General features: G+C 34.5%; 1 protein-coding gene across 2 annotated transcripts in view; it reads right to left on the bottom strand.

Moving 5' to 3' along the window:
- The window catches only part of LOC118182638 (hemicentin-2-like), a 941,057-nt gene that overhangs the window by 73,712 nt on the left and 844,799 nt on the right, over positions 1-22,546 (bottom strand). For both annotated transcript variants that reach the window (XM_085816506.1, XM_085816507.1), the window contains exons 11-13: positions 16,452-16,589; positions 9,235-9,268; positions 3,059-3,165 (exon numbers count right to left, since the gene is read on the bottom strand). In XM_085816506.1, the coding sequence (XP_085672632.1) occupies positions 3,059-3,165; positions 9,235-9,268; positions 16,452-16,589 (279 nt within the window). The remainder of the gene's footprint in view (positions 1-3,058; positions 3,166-9,234; positions 9,269-16,451; positions 16,590-22,546) is intronic.

Here is a 22,546-nt window from a genome sequence, read left to right as displayed (position 1 = left end):
TCGCAAACTTTAAGAATTTATACAAAAAGCACTGAAACTCGGAATTGAATTCGGATATAAAGTCCAATATTTCTTCATATTATCTCCATGTGATTTTGAATAAAACGAAACTTTTTTTAAATTTTTAATACTAAACTTATTTTCTTGCTATAAAATTGAAAATATAAGGAGGCATAGATAAAAGAAGCCACAAAAATGAACGTACACGAAACATTTTCGTAAAATTTCATAAATAAAATTATCGTCTACTCCTTTTTTCTATTTTTGCATTTTTGTGGTGTTCAAAACATTGCTTAGCTTTTTTTTCTCGCTTGCGTACTTTGGTATATTTTATTTAACTCTTTCGCAACGAAAACGTCCCAAACGCCCGAGCATTCAGACATCGGCTGGACGCCCGAAACGCCTGAATAATTTCCTACCCAGTGCTTTCCCCATCACGTTACTGCATTAATCATTGCTTTCAGGTGTTGTTTAATCACATGTCAATAATTCTTTTGAAAGTACTAAAAGTAGTTATATTATTTTAATGGCACCTTCTCTTTCCTTTGTTTACTGTCAGTGTTTAGCTTTTGATGCCCGAAGTTGCATTCCCGTCGCAAGGGGGAACTTCACACAGTATGAAAGCGTCCAAGAAAGAAGTTCTCGCTTTACTTAAGTAAGGCTATTGTTAGCGCGGTAGTATTCAACTTGTCATGGGGGAAGGACAAGCATTCCAGGAGAAATTCTTAGATACGGGCGTTTTCGATGTTTAGGGAATAGAGATTTTGCCCTCTCTCGATGAGAAAGAGTTAATGTTTAAAAAAGTCTCTTAGTTGTAAGGAAACAACGAACAGCCTTCGAAAATTGTTCATTTTTATCATAAGGATGGTAATTCGATTTGAGATATCGCTAAATTAGCAAATTTATCCCATTCTATGGTGTAGTATGTGATAAAATGCTTTAAAGACGTAAATCCGATCTAAATTAAAGTAAGAAGAGGTTATCCGGCAAAGTGGGACTCGACGTGATTCAACGTGATCAGAGATTTGTAGATAGAAAATCAGTAAAAAATCCACGTTTGAGTGTTGTAAAGATTTCTACAAAATTTCCTAAAATTTTTTCCACTTCAATTTCACTTGAAACTGTTCGACGAGTACACAGATCAGCTAGATTACATGGGCAGTCTGCTGGAAGAAAAATTTTTGGAAGTACAAAAAATAGAAAGCTTAGGCTTTTCTTCTTAAAATAAATGGTAAATAAGCCCGAAGCGGATTGGAATCATGGCTTATTTGCAGATAAAGCAAATTTAACATTTTTACTTCCGATTGGCATATAAAAAAATAAGGATCTGATACCAAGACCTTGCATGCAACAGGAAAGCAAGGCGGTGGATATGTTCCTATGCGAGGGGAGATGCTTGTCAGCATCAGGATTAAATAATTTAAGTATTTATTGCTGGCATAATGAACCATGCTCTTTATTTACGTATTTCAAAAGATAATTTTAAATTATTCGCCAAAAATATGGGCACTGGAAACAACGTTATTTTTTTTTTTTATCAGGATAACAATCCTAAGCACACGACCCTCAACATTTGCATTTTGGGTGTCTTATAATTGTCCACAAGTTCTGAAAACACCACCTCAGTAATCAGGTTTAAACAAAACAGAACACATTTGGAGAACATCAAAGGTTAGAATACGAAGACACAATATTAAAACAAAAACCGAACAGAAAGCAGTAATGATAGAAGAAAGGAGGACTATTGATGCAGATATTACAAAAACAATAAACTCTATGCCCAGAAGTTTGAAATCTGTCATAAATACTGCAAGATATACTACAAAATACCAACTGACAGGAATACTACAATATTTACTAATATATGCAGGAGTTCTTCTATACATTTTAAAACTTTTAAACGTTTAAAACGCTTTCTAAATGTTTACTTGTTTGATTTTGTTTTATTACCTCCTAGAGGGCAGCACTACTCAGGCATTCTATTTCTAATTGAATATGCCCCGGGTTTTATGAATATTCACGCCATTTTACATCAGATACAAGACAGTGAGAGATGGCTTCAACGTCTACTCAGCAGAAAAAGAGAAAAAATAAGGTTGTGAATTGGAAAGACAAGAAAGATATACGTTTGATGAGGAGAGTCCATAATAACTCGATGATTGATGTTGGAACACGGAAAAGAACTGTAAAAAAAAACAATAATTGTAAAAGATTACAACAGCAAAATGGGAGGAGTGGACCGTCTGGATCAGATGTTATCAAATTATTCTGCTGTTCGAAATAAGCAGAGATATTATTAATTTTTCATTATGCTTTATTTACTCATAATTTTACTTAATATTCATTGACATTCATTATGATGTACAGAGAAAACAACATTACACGCTGCGAAAAACAGACGGCCGCTGGGGGGAAATTTTCGCGGACAGAAGAGGACGGCGAAAGGGTTAAAAGCAAAAAGGCATAAAATCCTTCATCACAACATAAGATCAACATAATTCAACAACTTTTAAAACAAAAAATGCGCATTTTACCAATATATAAGAATAGAAGTACTGAGATCACCGAGACAAGATATGCGTCTCGTGAGGCCGATTGCAAGGAAACAGTAAGATGCACAACTACATGGTATTGTAGTACCATACAGAAGATGTCAACATTCTAAGGCTACTCGTTTTGGAGTTACGTGAGATACAAATATATGTACTTAGAGACTTTTTCGCGATGTCTGAAGGGGAAAAAAAACTCTTCTGAATCCATTTTTAATCTACTTTACAATCCGTTTTGAAAAAAAAATAAACCTTTATTTTGTCCGTACGTATAGATGTCACGCGAAAAAACCATTCAAATGGATCTGAGAGTGATCAAAATGCAATTTGTTGAAACATGATATCCGAAATTTTTCGCAATGAAAATATTTACTTTACTTTATACAAGGAAGTAAAAAGTGCTAAAAGCGAACCTAATTATTTTTATGTTTGCTTTTAATGATATGAGGATTCAATTATTGAATGATTTTGAGCCTAATAAATAGTCTAATGTTTTTAATATAACTAACCAGGGCATTTCTTTCGCAGCAATGGACTGTCGTCTTGCCGATGCCCAGACAACAAAGGAGATGCTCCAAGGGGTGTACAGTCTGCTGCTCTGTCGCCATTTTCAGGACTAAAAATAAAAGAAAAGAGAGTAATTTTAATTTTCGCATGGAAAATGCACAAAGAATCTTATAAAATATTAAATATGATGATATGGAGAAGGTTTCTGATAATAAGTAATACGTTAATAAATTGCATTTGGATTTTAAAAAAAATACTTTTCACGAAAATTGTGATAAAATGCTAAGACATGATTACATATGTTTGACATAAAGACATATATTTCACGGCAGAAAGTATATTAAAATATTTATTACGATATAAAATTGTATGCTGCCTTCATCAATAAGGTGGATAACGAAGATGGTTCATAGGATTAGTTAGCTGCGAGGTGGGATCCGATGAAAGTATAGTTGTTTTGTCAAGAGCTTTTTGACATGAAGGTACGAGTCTGCTATGAGGTTGATGGCTGGAGAAGGGTTAGAGACGCTCAGATTCTGTCTCTTGAGATGTTCTCGGTCAAAATTTGGATCCTATGTCACCAACTGTGTGCCCAAGACCTTGGCCTTTGACAGATCTTCCCTTACCATTAACTAGAATTCATGAGGTGCCCCGATTGTTATATTATTATCTACCATGGATTTTAGAAACAACAGTAGGAAATTAGACAGCAAGTTCTTGTTTGCCTTCGAAATCGATATAATTTTAATTAAAATCTACGCTAAACGCAAGACTACTATTTTGCCTAACTTTAAGCTTCACTTTGGAATATTTCTCTTCTCTCTTGAGGTATCCGACTACGTTCGATACCCTAATTTTGAAAAAGTGTATAAATAAACTCATTTTTGGTGTTAAGTAGCAGAATGCTACCTAAAATGATAAAAGCAATTTATGAACATATTACTATACCTTTAAATTAAAGTGTAATTTTTACTTTTTTCTCACATTTTGGATCAAAAATGTATTCAAATTTCAGTATCACGAGATTAGTTTCCTCAAAATTATTTATCAATATTTTACTTTTATTTTTTTCACTTACATTTATTAAAGCATGAGCAATTAAATGGACTAAAATCTATGTCATAAAGTTAAATGTTTATTAAATGTACCTGTTTGAGTACATACACTAGCTATTTTTCGAGAAATTTTTCTCTCTTCATTTACAAAATTGTCTGCAAAAATCTTAAATGTGTATATAAACCTAACCTTTTAGTCCATTTAATTCCCAATATTCTATAGAATGTTTGTGGGAAGTATCATAAAATTGCTATAGTAATATTTTAAGTTACGGTGTTTTTCGTATTAGAAATGTTGACGAAAATAAGTTTTTCAAAAAACAAATTGAAAGTTTTATCTTTAGAAAATATATTAGAAATTGATATATTACATTGCTAAAACTGCCCTGTTTTGTATATTACACCATCTGTTAACTCAATTTTAGAAGATGGTTTCTTTAAAGAAGCTCTTAATTTTTTTCTTTTGATTTTTAAGAAATGTAAAGAATGCCGTTTTGAATTGACAATCAGAGTTTTATCATTGCAGTTATATTCCTTCACAGTATATTATCCATGTTTCATATTAAGTTTTGCCAATATTTTTAACATACCCAAAAATCCATTATTAAACTGCGTTACTCCTATATAGGAACCAAGACACAATGTTGCCAACTCAAGAAACACTTGTTTTGGTATAATACGTTATTAAAACTCTCATTGTTTTGAGTTTCGAAAAAACATTGGACAGGATAATGCAGAAAATACAGATTTTAGAATTTCAACATCGAATATTCTATTACCAGCAGCATTATTAGCTTCATTATAATTTTCAGAAAATGTTTTATTGTTTCCTAGTTTCAATTCACTGGCAGAATCTTTCACAGTATATCTGTTTCCAGCAAATCGCCGTTTTTTTAGAACGAAAAGTTCCACGCCGACCCATTACGACGTTTACAATAATAAACTGAAAATATTTTTATCGCAATGTTAAAATAACAAAGCAGAATGAGATAAAAAAATAATACTGAATAACAGCAAGCACGCGAAATCAGAGTGTAATCAAATCGAATGTAAAGACAAACGGAAATTTTGCCAATTATGATACTGAAATTTCGAAAGTAATCTAGCTTCCAAGCACATAATAATAATACATATATTTCAAAATCATCTTTTGAATATCGCCAACAGTATTCAAATAAATATTCTTGTTTAGAGCAGTCTGTGTCCCTTAAATATCAACTTCCGGCCATTTAAACAGCAACTTCCGGTTCATGGTGTAGAACAAAAAAAGCAATAACTCTACTTCTAATCATCGGAGAGACAAAACTAAAATAGTTTTTAGAAGCTAAAATTATAAGCTTTAAATTAAAGTAATAAAATTTTTTTGAAAAATTTCTTCAAAATTGACGATGAGAACGTAGTTACATTATGAGTAATTAAGATGTTTATGCCATTACTTTTCCTGGGAAATGTCAAAAAGCACGCAAAACCAGGGGCACGTTTCGTATCTACGCATATATGTCTGAATAGGAGAATGGACTACAGTTTCGAGAATGGACTTTTTTGTTTTACTACTTGTTTTCATTCCTTTATTTAGTTCCCTTTTTATTATGTACAAGAAACAGAGAAGAAAATAAATAAATCCAAAAATCTTAATTTTCAGGAATGTCATAAATTCTAGCAACTCATAAATCAACTGATAAAAGAGTATACTTGGATTTCCACAAACGTACCTTTTAAGTCTAACGCTTTTACTAGACATATTTGAATATTCTGACGATATGCTAACGAAGATCGTTTTACCCTGGTTAATTAGTACACAAGCATGCCGATGAAAATTAAAAAGCTACAAATTCTAAATGCTTTATATCAATAAAAATATTTTATTCATATTAAAAGAAAAACAAGATGAAGGAGAAAAAGTTAGAAGAAAACAAAATAGAAACATCCTGTAAATATGGAAATCCTGTATACCAATTCCTTGCACATTTTGTCAACTGCTTAACCTCAGGTACTGCATGCATTTTGCTAGGAAGTGAATAAGCGGTTAAAAAGTACTGAATGTTGGTATTTCGGCTTGTGTTCGAACCGAGGCTAACTGAGGCTTGGGTTCGAACAGCAAACCGAGGCTTTCGTGGAACCGAGGCTCAAGTGTACGGTAACTACGAGCCAGTCTGCCTTAAATTTCCCCCATGAGGTATCCCTATTCTCAACTAAACCTAACCGAATCATTTGGCTGTAATGAAAATATTTGGTATACTTTAAATGTAATATGTCATTAAACTTCAAATTTAAGTAATTTAAAACACCTAAAATGTATTAGTACACCTAAAATGTATAGTTTTCAATGCAAATGAACTATCATTAACCGTTTGAGGCCGGGGCGTTGGTAGCAGTAAAAGCTACCAAAGGACGGGGAATCTTGAACCAAATGCTTTCCCTCCTTTAAGAAATCACCTCCTATTTGCAACAAAGATTCTTGTGTGTAGTTTAATGGATTCTCAGAGGGGTGCATCTATGTCGCAAAAGGAAGACCTTTGAAAGAGATAAGTGGTTAAAACCCTAGGGACGTCAAATTTGACATTTCACCCCACATTTCAGCCTGGAAAATGGAGGAAAAAGACATGGCCACTAAAGTGGACAACCCCGTCTTTTCAAAGATTGGACTCTATGGCCACTATAGTGGCCATCCCGTCTTCAAAAGGTTAAGCCTAGATTCGTGTTAGGAGAGAGAAAAACATTTGAGCATTGCATACCATTTCAGTATCGATATGAAATCTAACTACATTCGAGTGCAAAATTAAGAGAATTTGTAAATTATGTCTACCTTTACGACGTGTATTGAACCAAAGGTTCTAACTATGCCGCCAAAGAATGATGCAAATATTCGAGTCGAATACGTAAAAATACACTTGCGTGTTTTCAGAGCTGTGATTCTGGAGGAGAAACAAACGAACAAGGGGTTTTTGGAGTCTTTTGTTCTCGCACTTCTTCACGTCATTCGCCGTGTTTCTCTCAACAGCTGGATAAATTTTATAAGGTATGGGGTAACATTAGTGGCCACGAACGTAAGGATGACGGAATGAGGTGGAGAATTGTGATAGGTTGGAACCAGAGCCAATTCCAGGCGCTGGTGGCTACAGTAATGCCACTATCCTCTGAAACTTGAGGAAACAATTTCAGAGCAATGGATCTATATCGAGAAAAGCTTAACAAAACCATCGATCGAGATCCACAACAACATATGAGAATCGTTTTTGGCACTTTCAACGAGGCGACTCAGGACTTCTATAGCTGCACAGATGTCACTTGAACTGTATGCTGCCAGTTGAATCGATTTTCACGGTGTGCATTTGCCGGAAGGCTTCATCAGATAAGGATTGTAGGCAAGAAGACAGTATTTGCGTCCGGTTCGCTGTCACACACAATAGAACGCCCTAAGGGGCCGACAATGTGCGCCTTGGACTAGACTTCAGTGGAGCATCACGTTCTCTACAGATGAGTCGAGATTCAAACTGGACACGGATTCTCTGCATTCTTTACCTGGAGACTCTGAAATATAATACCATCTCTCTCTCAGCAGGTAAAAAGTACCATACGGAGGTGAATTATAATGTTTTGGCAGGCATTACACTGGACGGTAACACACGCCTGCAATCTGTAATCGACTTTTCAGGGGCACAATTGGATCTGCTTTCCTATCAATGAACGAATTCGAGTCTACACAGGGCTCAGCTGATCGACGGTTATTTGGAAGAAGATATGCGCCGCACATGGATTGGCCAGCCAGACCTCCTGGAACTTATGTTTGTCCTCCTCCGAGAACCCTCCCCAAATTGAAAACTGCCTTCCTGCAGGAGTGGGATCCCCCCGGGGGTCGACGTAGAGGACTCTGCGAAGCTACTGGCTAGGATTTGTACCTAGGCAGTCTTGGCCAGGGGGATAAAATTTATGAACTTGGTGGTTCTGAAGCCCCTGGGAAAGGTCACTTATTGGCCGGCCTCGGGGACTGGCATGTCCTTAGCGGTGTGGAACCGTAGCCGGAGGGCTAGTTCCCCTCGGTTTGCTGGGTAACGGCCCACTGCGACGGGCTCGCCCATGAGACTGGCAGGAGCAACTTGACGACCGGTGCTGCCTGGTGTCTTATCCAGGTGGTGCGCTGGTTCGTTGGAAGGGTAATAGTCGAGGTTGAACCTCCACGAAGTGCCCAATGGGACCCGTAATGGGATTAAGTTCACGACACGGGGCAGCCTAAATTGTTGCAGGAGTGGGATTGACTGCCACAGGACTCCCCAACTGCCTCCTGTCCAGTATTCCTTCACGCTGCGCAACTTGCCTGGCTTTGAGAGAAGATCACGCCTCACATTAGACTCATCTGCAGTTCTATATCACGATGCAGATTTTAGACATCTCTGTACTATGAGCTTTACTGACAGTCATGCGTACATAAAATGATTTCAGAATGGTATATCTCCTTCTCTGCTATAAATGTATATTAATAAAAAATTCATTAAGATCTGCCCCTAGTTTTTCCAGGAATTTCACATAATGTGCAAATTCTTTAAAATTTGCACACGAGTGCACATAGTGGATATTATTTTCTTTTAAATTTATTCTCCCCACACATATAAACAAAATTTCAAACAAACCATGACAAAAAAATAAATTTATCATCCGTTTTATCCATTTAAAAACACTGAAAAAATTCCTTCTTTATAATTTATGCTTTCTTGTAAAAACAAATGAAGAAGAGAATGGATAAATAAAATTTTTAAAAAAATAATCTACTGAATTATCGAAATTTAGTTTATGATAAGTACCAGCTCATTTTTATCCACTTTATGATCACTACACGAAGACGACATTTCAGAAATTAATCCACAAATAATCGATGCGCGAATGAAAGTTAAAAACAAGCGATTATAAAGTACCTTTACTGGTTTAAAGATGTCGCAAAAAAAAGTATAATTCTTTCGACAACACCATACGTAACTTTACAGACTTTTTTAGATGGATAACTTCAGGATTAACGAAATAAACTACTTTTAAAAAATAAACTTAATTCAGTAGTTGCGTGACAGAGTCGATTAAAATGGCTCATTAAAAAAAAGCACTTTAATAACAGGAAATAAGAGTAAACTTACTGATGTCTTTCCTGTAAAACTTCTTTGCTGTTAGCTGAAAAAAATAAAAACATATATAGCAGAGAGATCATTGTTTAAAATCTGCTACTTAAAATAAATATTCTTTCTTAAAAAAGAAGAAAAAATGTTTTATTTATAGAAGAGTAAAAGCCTCACATCATTTAAACAACAAGAGAGGCTGAAAGGTGTTAAAGAATTAAATAAAATATATTTTCTACTGTAATAAACTCGTTTACTTTTTTATTTGCGCTGGCTTTTATGAAATCATGCATACATAAGTATTCTGCATTCTTTTCTTTGTAATTTTTAAAAAAAGACGAAAAACTTAAGTTGTATTTTATTTTTATATTAAGTGATTAATTTTGGGCAATAAACCCATTCTATTTTTTAAGATTAATATAAACAAATTAGCATGTATCTTAAAAAGTAAACAAAAAAGAGGAATTACTCTTTAAAGTAGAACATTAGAAAAAGTAAATTTTAAAAATGACTTCTTGTTTCTACGTTTCTGGTGCCTATTAACATTTGTGAATCATTGCAGTGAAAAACACTTTAAAAAACATGAATTTTAGATGTTTTGACTTGAATAATTACTTTAAATACGGTAATTAAGAATGTAAAACAACTATATCAGAAAGTACTAAACAAGAATTCATATCCAAAATCTCTGAACCGATACAAGAATCAGTTTCTCTTGTTTAGATTGTTAATATTAAAACAAATAGTTTTCTTGTGTGGGTGCTTGTTTTTTCTAGGAAATTAATTGAACTTCTCTAACATTCCATGTTTCTTTTTTTTTTCACCTTCAGAATTAACACGCGGTGTGCATACCGTGCATAATGCTCATTTATTATTAAAAACTACGTCCTGGTAAATCTGGAAGAATCTAGAAGTAGCAGGTATAATTTATGTATGAATATTGCTTGAAAGATAAAAGTTTCATATTATCCTCCGCGCGCCCTAGGACATAGGGGATTCTCAGAATATTGAAAATAACCGAAACACGATATCGTTAATATATCTTCCAAATTTTATGATCTGCATTTAGTTAAAGCGAAGTAAATTAAAAATTTTTTACATCCATACATTTTATTCATTTTTAATTTTAATTTTTTCCCTTGGTATTTCTTTGATATTTTCTTACGTACCATTTTTTGTAGGAAAGAAATTTTCCATTTTTTACTAATTCCTTACTCCGTGCGATAAACGGATATATTGCTAGTATCTTAGGATCCATGGATAAATTTGAAAATTTTTGTAATCATTTTACACTTCGGGATCGTACATTTTACAATCCATGGATGTACATTTTCCTTGTACAATCCATAGATAAATTGCAAAATTTCTGTAATCATTTTACAATTTGGGATTTATTGTAAGAAACTGAATATACTGTGTTGTAAGAAACTGTAATATACTGTATATAACAAGGGAAATGTTATATACAGTATATTACAGTTTGTAATATACTGTATATAACATTTAAACAGCAAAACTTGGTGAGATTATATTATTACTAGAAAGCCCGGCTGTCATGCGAAATGACCGCTATTCTAGATAATATAAATTGTAATTAAAATTATTTGTGCAAAGGTGTCTGCTAGCTTAAACTGAATTACCTAGGGCAGGCGGCGAGGACGCCCCTTTGCTTACTGCCCAAAGAAGTTTCCCCCCTTCTACATGCTTAATTGCTTAAAGTAGAGTACAATGAAGGAAACCACTGGCGGTACATTTCTTAAGAGCCCACCGCTAGCTCAATCAATAAAGGTGATTTAAATATTGAAATGTTAATTCACATGGCAAAGATCTCTTTGTACACAACACTTCTTGTGTAGATCTTTCCCTCATTTTTACGCTCGTCTTGCAGAGGACCATCCAATATTTTTAATTATACGTCCGTTCTTTCACGAACTCTTGAACAGGCAACATAAAGTCGACCGTGTCCAAATGCAGGCTCAGGTGAAAAAATGCCAACACGCTTAAGCGTTTGGCCCTGAGACTTATGGATGGTCATAGCAAAGGCAAGTTTTACAGGAAATTGTCTACGTCTCAATTGAAACGGCAACCCTGTGCCGGGGCAACTTCACCTCATTGGCTAATACAGTTACGCAAGCAACCAATAAACTATTGGCGACAAACAAACACTTAAGCCGCATATATATATGGGCTGAAGTAACATCATCTCCTCCGAAACGGCTGGCTCTCGGCTTAGCGAAGCATACCGTTGGATTCCGCAGGTCCGTGGCACGCCATTTGGACCATTCGCGTCTTCTTGGTACTTTAAATAGCCGAGATATTAATTAAAAATTAATTTTCCCCTACATTTTCCACTTCTTTTCTTGGGTTTTTCCTATTAGAGGGATTTGGCTACGTGCCAAATTTCTTTTTTCTCGAATATCTACGGAACGGCGCCGAATTGAAATTCGAGACGCCTATCCTCGGATTCCAAAAAATTTTCCAAATCCATCGATACCGTTTTCATCTTCGTACGACTTTAATCTTTTGAGATATTAATTAAAAACTGCGGAAGCGTTAATTTCTGCGCTCATTTATTCGAGTGGCAACAATAAACTATCGGCGACACACACTTTAGTCGCTTATATATATAAAGATTATTATTGTTTACGTATTCCGCACTAAGGCACCACACGGAAGGGAAATATGCCTTCGTGCAGGACTTTCTAAGGGTAACTGGCTCGTATTAACACGTTATGCATGGGGAAAACCAACAGAAATGCCCATGTAGCCAGCCAGTTCGCAAGATTCATTTGAACCGAACTACCAACCTTTAAGGATTTTTCCGCTCGGCCGCTGACGGGCCGGCGAGATTATACGTATATCGCAATCAAATGGCTTTCGGAGAGCAAATGAATAGTGCTTAAATTAGAAATAATTAAAATGAAGAAACAAATGATATACATCTAAATTAAATTAATTGTCTTCACTAATTAAAATTTCTCAATCGTTAACAATATACCAGCCCCTGGATGGTAAAAACTCTGAACACTGGTATTCGACACGAGTTCGAATCCTGGCAAATGGCAAATTTTCGAGGTTTTCTCTACGTGTAACATGAATACGATCCAGTATAATCCAGAATTTGAATACAACTTCTTTAAAACATCCTTCACGCAGATGTTTTGTCGTTTGGGTAGTTAGCCCTTGCGTGCTTTGCTGTAACTCTAATAATTCAATTCCACAATTAATATGCCTTTTACAAAGATGTTAGCCTAAAGATCTTAATTTTATACTTAAACAAGCAGGTAAGGATACTTAAGAATGCAGGCAATAAGTCTGAAATACAAGATTTTAATCTGATATGCATACATTTCAGTCAAGCAAACGGATTTTATATTTGTTGGTAAGAATATTTTCAATTATTGTTCAGCCCATATTAGCTTCCAGTGTCTCAGCAAATATATCTCTAACATAAAAGACTTAACTGAAGATATTGTGAGATTTTTATGCTTATCGATGATGTTAGTGTCTTACCAGATAGATCTCTAAACATAAAAGAATTAATTGGATGTATATGAGATTTTTATGCTTATCTATTATGGTAGTGTCTCAGCAAATAGATCTTTAAACATAAGACTTATATGAAGGTGCGGCGGACCACAAAGAGATGAGAAAATCGTGTGTGCGGTCACCGAAAGTCACTGTTTTCAAGCTTCTGCGATGCGTCACAGTACATAGTATGACATCGCAGACGCAATAAGTCGTTCCAGTTGACAGTACGAGAGACATAACTTCACGGCCAGTATCAAAGATTTTAGCATTCTGCACTGTGTCTGTCATCAAAGCCTCTCGATTTCAGGAAGGCTGAGGAACCAATGATCTTGTTTTTCTCTAATATCTTTCCAGATATAACGATTCAGAGAATGTAAAATACTACTGAAAAATTAAGAAGGCGTGGTTAAAAATTAAGAAGGCGTGGTTAAAAATTAAGGAGGTCTGTAGATTGTTTCCATCGGAACAACACGTCAGAATGCTCTTGAACTCTCGACTAGAGAGACCCTCGTTAGCAGGTTCCTCACGTCACGAGGACTATACTTCACTACCATAATTATTCTATGCTTTCCACGAATTATATATATATGCAAAGAGCTTCTTGTACTTGTAATAAGTATGTCCTGAATTCAAAACATGTAGTAAGTACTACGCAATCTCAAAACGATATATATGGATAATATTATTTATGGAGTCAGAACTTGGCGCTGGTTCCTACAAAGGTATAGTGAGATTTTATCGATGATGGTAAGGTCTCAGCAAATAGATCTCTAAACCTAAAAGATATAATTGAAGGTATTGTGAGATTTTTATGCTTATCGATGATGGTAAGGTCTCAGCAAATAGATCTCTAAACCTAAAAGATATAATTGAAGGTATTGTGAGATTTTTATGCTTATCGATGATGGTAAGGTCTCAGCAAATAGATCTCTAAACCTAAAAAATATAATTGAAGGTATAGTGAGATTTTTATGCTTATCGATGATGGTAAGTCTCAGCAAATAGATCTCTAAACCTAAAACATATAATTGAAGGTATAGTTAGATTTTTATGCTTATCGATGATGGTAAGGTCTCAGCAAATAGATCTCTAAACCTAAAACATATAATTGAATGTATACTGAGATTTTTATGCTTATCGATGATGGTAAGGTCTCAGCAAATAGATCTCTAAACCTAAAAGATATAATTGAAGGTGTTGTGAGATTTTTATGCTTATCGATGATGGTAAGGTCTCAGCGAATAGATCTCTAAACCTAAAAGATATAATTGAAGGTATTGTGAGATTTTTATGCTTATCGATGATAGTAAGGTCTCAGCAAATAGATCTCTAAACCTAAAAGATATAATTGAAGGTATTGTGAGATTTTTATGCTTATCGATGATGGTAACGAAAAAAAAAATCACGTTTCCAAGAAATTTTGCATTGACCTTTATTATTGTTCATGCTTCAGTTATATTATTCATAGTTTATAAAATGAATTCATCGAATGTCTTCTTAGGCTTGTAAGAATAATGTATCCCACATTTGGGAGTCGACAAAGTCTTCAAACATTGTCGACTCCCAAAAACTTCAGCAGTGCAAGGTTTTTTGGGGAAACACCATCCAACCTTTAAAAATCTATCTTAAATTAACATTTCGAGTAGATCAATATGCTATAAATACTACTTGCATTTTTTAGTAAAAGATTTATAAATTTAATTTAATTTATTCATTAATAGCATTAACTCCTGTTCTTGCATGATATTGACAGGAGTGTGCTTGTATTTTTTGCACAAAACTGTTAAACTCTGTTAATGTTATCTGCAGTGCATTTCATAGTCTGCGTTTAATTTGTTATCATTTCATATTCTGCATTTATTTTGTTTTTGTTGCGACGGCATTAAAATGCTTATAACTGTGTAAATAACATCTGGGTACACTGCATGAAACCTGAAACCCAAAATTTATGAGTTGCTCTTGCTTAAATTTAGATTTTAATATCGAATCTGCTGATATGTCGTCTGATATGTGTTGTTCCCTTTCCTTCATCGGCAAGCCTTTTGATTTATCGTAGTACTCGAACAGGCTTTTCTTCCAGTCATACTCAGCTGTTTCTTAAGAAATATTCCTTTATAGTTTCCTTCAACTAAAAAGATGTTCCAATATATAATTTTTAACAGTGTCATTTAAATGTAATTTAGTTTTCATTCGAAAACTATTTTGGCAAAGCATTGCCCATCATACTTTTTGACTTATGATGACGACATGTTAAGTTTTAAAACTAATTTGTAACTAAATGTATCTTTATATTTCTTAGTCAATAAACACTGATAAACTAATATGAATGCTTTTTAATTTACTTCCGAATTTTATTTTTATCCGCAATAAATGTATCGATACATTTCTTAGTATTATTTTAAGATTTATTTATAGTATAAATTTCTTATATAGTATACGTGTAGAGACATTATGATTTTTTTCGGAAGCAGGCAAGATGAAAAATGAGCAAAGCCTTCGTCGGGAATCGAACTGCGGACCTCGGCAACGCGCGCCGAGGGTGCAGACCACCACACCACGAAGACACGCCAAGAAGGCGGAAGAAATACCTTATATACGTTTCTTAGTATTCTTATCATTTTTATCTGTAACTAAATGTACCTATACATAATTTCTTAGTTAATATACACTAGTTCATATATTTTTCTTAGATAGTTATTTTTAGTTTTATGGGGTTCCCCTTTAAGATTATAAGGTATAAGGTTTAAAATTATAAGGATCGTGATCAGGTGGTTGGGGGGCATTCCAGCAATCTTACACTAGTCAACTAATCTGAGTGCTTTATAATTTGCTTTCGAATTTTTATTTTTATCTGTAACTAAATGCACCTGTACATTTCTTTGTATTATTCTAAGATTTATTTGTAGTATACATTTTTTTGTATAGTATACGTTTCTTGGTATACATTTCTTAGCATTCTTATTACTTCTATCAGTAACTAATTGTATCTGTTAACTTCTTAGTTAATAAATACTAGTCAACTGATTTGAGTGCTTTATAATTTACATTGGAATTTGTATTTTGACGCTCGGAATTTCGGGGTTCCGGGGAACAAAGTTGGAAAGCCAGTGATGTAGTCCTTTAAATTAATATAATAAGAGTTTTTTTAATGTTTTTCGAAGATTCAAGTTATGTTCAGGGCTGAGGGACAACGGTTCACGGTTTAAAGGTTAATGGTTAAAAGCTAGTTTCGGATAACGTTTAGTTAATTTCCTTTTTAATGAGATAACATGTTACAGGCTTAATTCTAGCATTAAATGATATATTGTTCTCCTAAATTATGCTGAAACGTGTAAATTGAATAATATCAGAAAATATAATGAAAGAAAGGGGTTATTGTTTAATTTATGCTAATCATAATTATAGCTATTATTATTCTAGTACGAAGTCCCACTGCAAAATTCCACTGATGATGAGTAAAAAGATGTTTTCTTTCTTTCTTTAAAAAAAATTAACACATTTTCCCAATATTTAACGGTTTATTTTACATTAAAATTTTGTATGAATCCTGATTGTAAAATACAGCACTGAAATATTAATACGACAAAAAAGTGATGAAATGTTATTATTATTCAATTTCATTGAATAATTCTTACGATTAGAAGTATATTTGAAACAAATTTAAATATTAACTTACGTTATCAAATAAAGAAATAAAATATTCTTACCTTTCATGCGGCGTTTAAGGACGATGGCCACAGCAGTTGTTAAAAGAATAATTAGTAAAATTCCTATAGCTCCTGCGACCCCTGCGACAATAAGGAGATTTTCTTCCTGAAGTAATAGTTGAACCCAACCAGCTGGAGCTAAAATATAAAGTATAGTCACTGTACAAAAATCATATAGTAACCTATCACTTTTCAAAATTAAATTATCACTTAATACCATCCTTGTAGTTTAGTCAATGAATATGTATCTTAAGAAGGAAAACTTCGATAAAGTAGAGGTGGCTCCCTCAGACCTCAGAGGGGAAACAGGGCTGACCATCCAGCCTTAATTTGCGAAATAGTAGTTCTGGAACCGGTGTCAAACCTTTCGTGCATGTTCGAAATATTTTTCGAGCCATGTTCGAAAGTCACATTCATAGAAGAATTAAAACTTCTGTTATACCGTTTTTCCTCCCGCCGTATCGACATAAATGAAATCAATGATCAGAGGAAGCACATTAATTAATAGATTATTTATTTTGACTAATAAAATCTACGAAAATCCGAGTTTAAATTATCGCAAAATTTTTTGTCAAAGAACGAATCCTATAAATCCTTCGAATTTGTACCGTATTCCTCAATTTCCTGTTCATTTGACGATTGGGTGATTGCTCTTTCACGATATACAGGTTTACTCCACGTCTATGGAAGTTTTCCTTCTTTATATACATATTCTTGGATATAGCAATGGTGAAACTTGAAACAAGAGCACTCCTGTAAAACAAAATCTATATTTCAAATGCTTCTTAAAAGAATTGACTACATAGAGCTTTATATTTATCCCTTAGTTATGGGACCCTTAGGGGTCGATGTAGAGAATTCTGCGAAGCTACTGACTAGAATCTGTACCTAGGCAATCTAGGCCACGGGGGTATACAAATTGCAAACCAAGTGGTTCTAAAGGCCCCTGAAAGATCACTTATTGGTCAGGCCGTGGGTCTGGCACGTCGTAGACCTCAAGAAACTGGTAGATAGATAACTGGTAATAGAAATAGACGACAATTGTCTCCCTGGGGCTTGTGTTGCCCTAGGTGCGATGGCGCCAGTCTCTCCAAGATACGAGAACAGGAGTTGAACCCTGGGCCTGGTTCGGAGAGGGGGGGAGGACTCATTGTGTCATTAAGCTGACGGTTCGAGGAATGGCTTTATCTTATTTCCCAATTAACATGCATGAACGTTTTGGAAAGTACATTCATGTATAAGAATCTGGTAATGAACATGTACGAATTTTGGAATAATTGGGGACGTGCTGTATACCGAATGTACTTTTTTATGTATAACTTTAAAAGGCATAAAACGAAGGCTGCAAATATGGACATCTAACACTTTGCAATCTACTAGCAGCTGAACGGATATCACCGCTGGAAACTGCTTTTCGACCCGTGCTCATAACCGTTTGGAAGAAACTGATTATATTTGAGTTTTATGTTTTTTTTTTCAACAAGTTTCTATTGGAAGTCCTTCCCGAAAGATACCTCTCCTTGGACAGACAGTGCACTTTTTCATAATCTTATGATATATAATATAATCTAGCATCTCGTACTTTTCGAGGTTACTCATCAAACGCGCATTCAGTTATCTGACATTTCTGTTTTGTCTAACCGAGGAATATGCTGCTGTGTGTCTAACTGAAAAATGTAACCTGGGAAAAGCGCTACCTGTATTCTAATAGTGCATGAATCATCTAAGGCACAAAACGATTTATTGAAACTTAAGATTAGAAATTTGCTTTCTCCTTTCAAAATAATTTTTAGCTAAATAAGGCATTAGACCCAAATGCCTTTCAGTCTCAAAATGACATTTTGCGTAGTTTCACTTTTCAAACTGTTGCCACCAAATACTATCGCCATGCACTATATTTAAAGAAACTAAATAATGAATATTTCTCACATTGTGAAAAAACAGTATCAAATTCTGAATAACGTAGTCCTCCAACCGAACATGGGAACTTAGGAGCTCGAATTTTAAATTTCGAATTTGTTTTATTATCCATTTCACATTTTATTAAACTTTAACAAAATTTTGATTAACAAACTCAACGACTTGAAAGCGAACAATGGCAACACTGTACGAAAAAAAAATTATCTTCAGCGCGCGAGACTGTGTATCGGAAATTCTAAAGATATGCTGTTTTTAAATGTTTTGTGATATTGCTGTTGAATTGAATTTTATGTGTTTTAATTGCGAAGAACATGGTGTTTAATAAAGCCCTTTTAGGCGTAATATGCTTCTGAAAGCTTTCAGTTTTTTTTTTTCCATTTGTGGATAATAATAGTAGTTTATCTTATATATGACGTACCACTGTTGTTAATTTCTAATCTTATTCGTCAACTCTTTGCTTGCAGGTATTGTGCTGTATTTTGGATTAAGAACAAAAGATTTTCACACAGGATGCTGACATGGCTGTTTGGGCTTAGTAAAAAATCTAGAAATTCGGATTCAACGCAACAAATACAATAATTAGTATTTGATTATATGAAAAGCGTTTGTTTAAAATTTTAGTAAAATTTGAAATATTAAAATACCAGACACTTTTAGTTCTAACAGAGTAAATCAACCATTTCTTGATACTAGCTCGTAATTAAAAAAAATTAAGCAGGTTAAAAAATGAATTAAAAAATAAAAATTCAAACACATGTTGTGAAATAGATTTTAAATACTTTAATAAAAAAATACTTAATTATACCTTAAATGTATCTAAAATTAAAGAATGAATAATATGTTACAGGCATGTGTTAATACAGTGGATGGACAAAAATATGGAAACACCTTGTGAAATGCATGTTTGAAAAGAAAGACTGATTTTAATGAAATATGGAGGTGGCGCTGGCATTTTTGACTACTGATGCCACCTATACAACTTCGTAAATGTGCTAAACAGTTCAGTTGTTGTCGGAGTACTGTTATGTGAGGTTGTCATTGCATTATGTCAGAGTTAACAGACTTCGAACGCGGACAAATTGTTGGAGCACGTATGGTAGGTGCTTCCGTAAGCAAGGTAGCCGAGGTGTTTAGTGTTTCAAGAGGTACTGTATCGAAGATTTATTCCACATATTTGAAAAGCGGAAAAACATGATCTGCTAAATCACAGCGCGGACGAAAGTGTGTCCTGAGTGATCGTGACAGACGATCATTAAGGGCAATTGTGACAAAAAATAAGAAGACCACAGCTGCAAATGTTACTGCTGAAATAAATGTTGTGTTACCGAACCCTGCGAGTATCAAAACAATTAGAATAGAGCTTAATAACCAGGGAATTGCTGGCCGTGCTGCAATTGAGAAGCCACTCATCAGTGATGCTAATGCCCGTAACAGGAAAAGGTGGTGTTTAAGTCATAAAGCCTGGACTATAGAGCAGTGGAAGCGAGTAATATGGTCTGACGAGTCTTCTTTCACATTGTTTCCCACTTCTGTCCGAATTTACGTCTGGAGAACGCCATCTCAAGCCTATAATACAGACTGCTTGTTGCCAAGAGTGAAACATGGCGGGGGTTCTGTTATGGTTTGGGCAGCCATATCGTGGTTCTCTGCTAGCCCCATGATAACTGTGTCAGGGCACATGACTGCCAAGACTTATGTGAACATTTTGGCCGATCAAGTTCATCCCATGGTACAAACTTTGTTCCCCGATGGTGAGGGTGTCTTCCAAGACGACAAAGCCCCTGTTCACACAGCTCACATTGTCCAGGACTGGTTTTCTGAGCACGAGGATGAGTTGTCCCATCTCCCCTGGCCACCACAGTCACCAGACCTGAATATTATCGAACCTTTGTGGTCTACATTGGAACGGAAAGTGCGTTCTCGTTATCCACCGCCAACATCGTTATCTGAACTTGCCACCGTTTTGCAGGAAGAATGGTATAATATTCCCTTGGCAAACATACAGGAACTGTATTTATTCATTCCGAGAAGACTGCAAGCTGTTTTGGATGCCGACGGGTTTCCTACACCATATTAAGCAAAGAAACATGTTTTTTTAAAGGTGTTTCCATATTTTTGTCCAACCCCTGTATATGTTATATTTAACGACACTGAATACAACACATAACATATATAGGAAAAGCTTCAAATTGAAAAATTAGATGAAAAATATTATATTATCCTTGAAGCCGCCTGGCACGCTTTCGTATTCTTGTAATATTAATTTCCATTTTTTAATTATTAATGTCGGCTATATATATAATACTAATATCTTCTTATTCTTTATTACCTCTCCAATCATTTTAATCTATGAAATCTTCACTATTCATAACCATTATACTTCTTATTCCCAATTAAATGCAATTTATAGATTATACTTTTAATGAAAAATTACCAGTAAAAACTTTAAATGGCCTTTGTTAGTTAACTATGTCGGTTTAAAATTCTATTAAGTACTATCAGTTGCATTAATTTTCTATGCTGAAGTTTCCTTCTTATTTTCTCAGCAAGCATTTATTAGTTAATAAAAAATATGAAAGTAAAAATTATCCTTCTTTCCATCCTTCGCTCACAAATCATTACGCGAATATCCATTTACAGTTATTAAAGCCTGAAAAAAAGCATATCTGCAATGTTATCGTCATGCGATGATTTGTAGATTCTTTATTTTTTACTACGATATTTTCGACAGCGATGTTTTTAAACTGCGAAGTTTTTGAACCGCTTTATTTTCGACGAAGATATTTTGTACCACGATGTTTTCTCTTTGCGATGTTTTCTCCCACGATGTTTTGTATGCTGACGTTTTCGCCTTGCGTTGTTTTCTCCGCGACGTTTGCATCCGCGATGTTTTCGGCTGTAACCATCAGGCCGAAAATTTTCAGCTCGTTCTGTAAGCATAATCTAGGGTCATCAAAGGTAAGGTATGAAAAATGAAATGAGGTACATTCTAACATTCGCACAAATTATTTGATCTTAGATTGAATCGAAACGGGTAACTTGCAAATTTACCATGACAGATAAAATTTGAGAAACTTTAAAATTAATGGAGAGAAAAGACTCGGGATGCACTCTATGGTAAATAGAAGGAAAGAACGTTTTAGTGCTCTCCGGAAGAATAAGATGAAATGTATTTCTCATTCCACTTAGCTAAAAGCTTCTTATAATGAAAGGACTTCCAACAGATCTTAGAAAGCTAATATTGATTTCTATGGGTAAACTTAAGACATCTTGAGCTAAGAAATCAGCTCTTTTATTTCCACAGAATCCGTGATGAGTACGCACATAAACAAACCGGGTGTCAATGCTCCTATTTCTAAGTGAACTGACAGTTAATATGTGATATCTATATTCAATAACAATTTCGAGATCAAAATATAAATAAATGGGCAGATGAAGCTATTATATTCGTAGCTCTCCAGCTAGTAATTGCATTCAGCAGGTTTTTAAAATACTGTTGCGTGCGTACGGGTTCGTTACGAAATGAATGCACATGTCCGATGAAAAATGAACAAAAATGTATGAAACAAAAATGTATCACAACAAATATGATTAAATGTCTTCAAATAATCGTGCAATATCACAATATATCTTAGTAGTTATCTTCTAACTACTCAAACGTTCAAAAGAACTTAATTCAAAACAGCTAAAGAAAGCTAATCCGCGAATTCGCTACAGTCAACAAGAGCAGTTTTCTAAACAACAACAAACTAAGTAACTAACTACAAACTGAGCGGTTTTCCTCCTTTTGTAAGATTTTAAAACCGCGCGCGAGAATTTTCTAGTACTTTCTCGAAATCAAAAAGAGATATTTATTAAGTGTTTAATGCACGCGCTCTCGTATTTTCAATTTTCCGGCTTAGCTTTCTTTTAATATTCGTCACGCGCTGCACTGTGCGGGAAATAAAACCATTTAATTTATAATTGAACTAACATTAGCTATTCAAATACCGAATTCGTAACAATACTAATTTTGTGACAAAGCAAATTCAATATTATTGTTTTGTTACATAAATATTCGATAAACGTTGTCGCTTCGATTATTCTCTTGTCCTATTTGGCAACTTCATTCGGGGAATATTCTTCGTTTAAAAAGCGACCCCTAGCTTATCTATTCTATCTACAAAGCGAGAACA

The sequence above is a fragment of the Stegodyphus dumicola genome, chromosome 5 (assembly GCF_044657685.1).
Source record: "Stegodyphus dumicola isolate Sdum_Otavi_A_Nest chromosome 5, ASM4465768v1".
Classification (NCBI taxonomy): Eukaryota; Metazoa; Arthropoda; class Arachnida; order Araneae; family Eresidae; genus Stegodyphus; species Stegodyphus dumicola.
The sequence above is the reverse complement of the archived record's forward strand: the minus strand, read 5'-3'. Positions and strand labels throughout refer to the sequence as shown.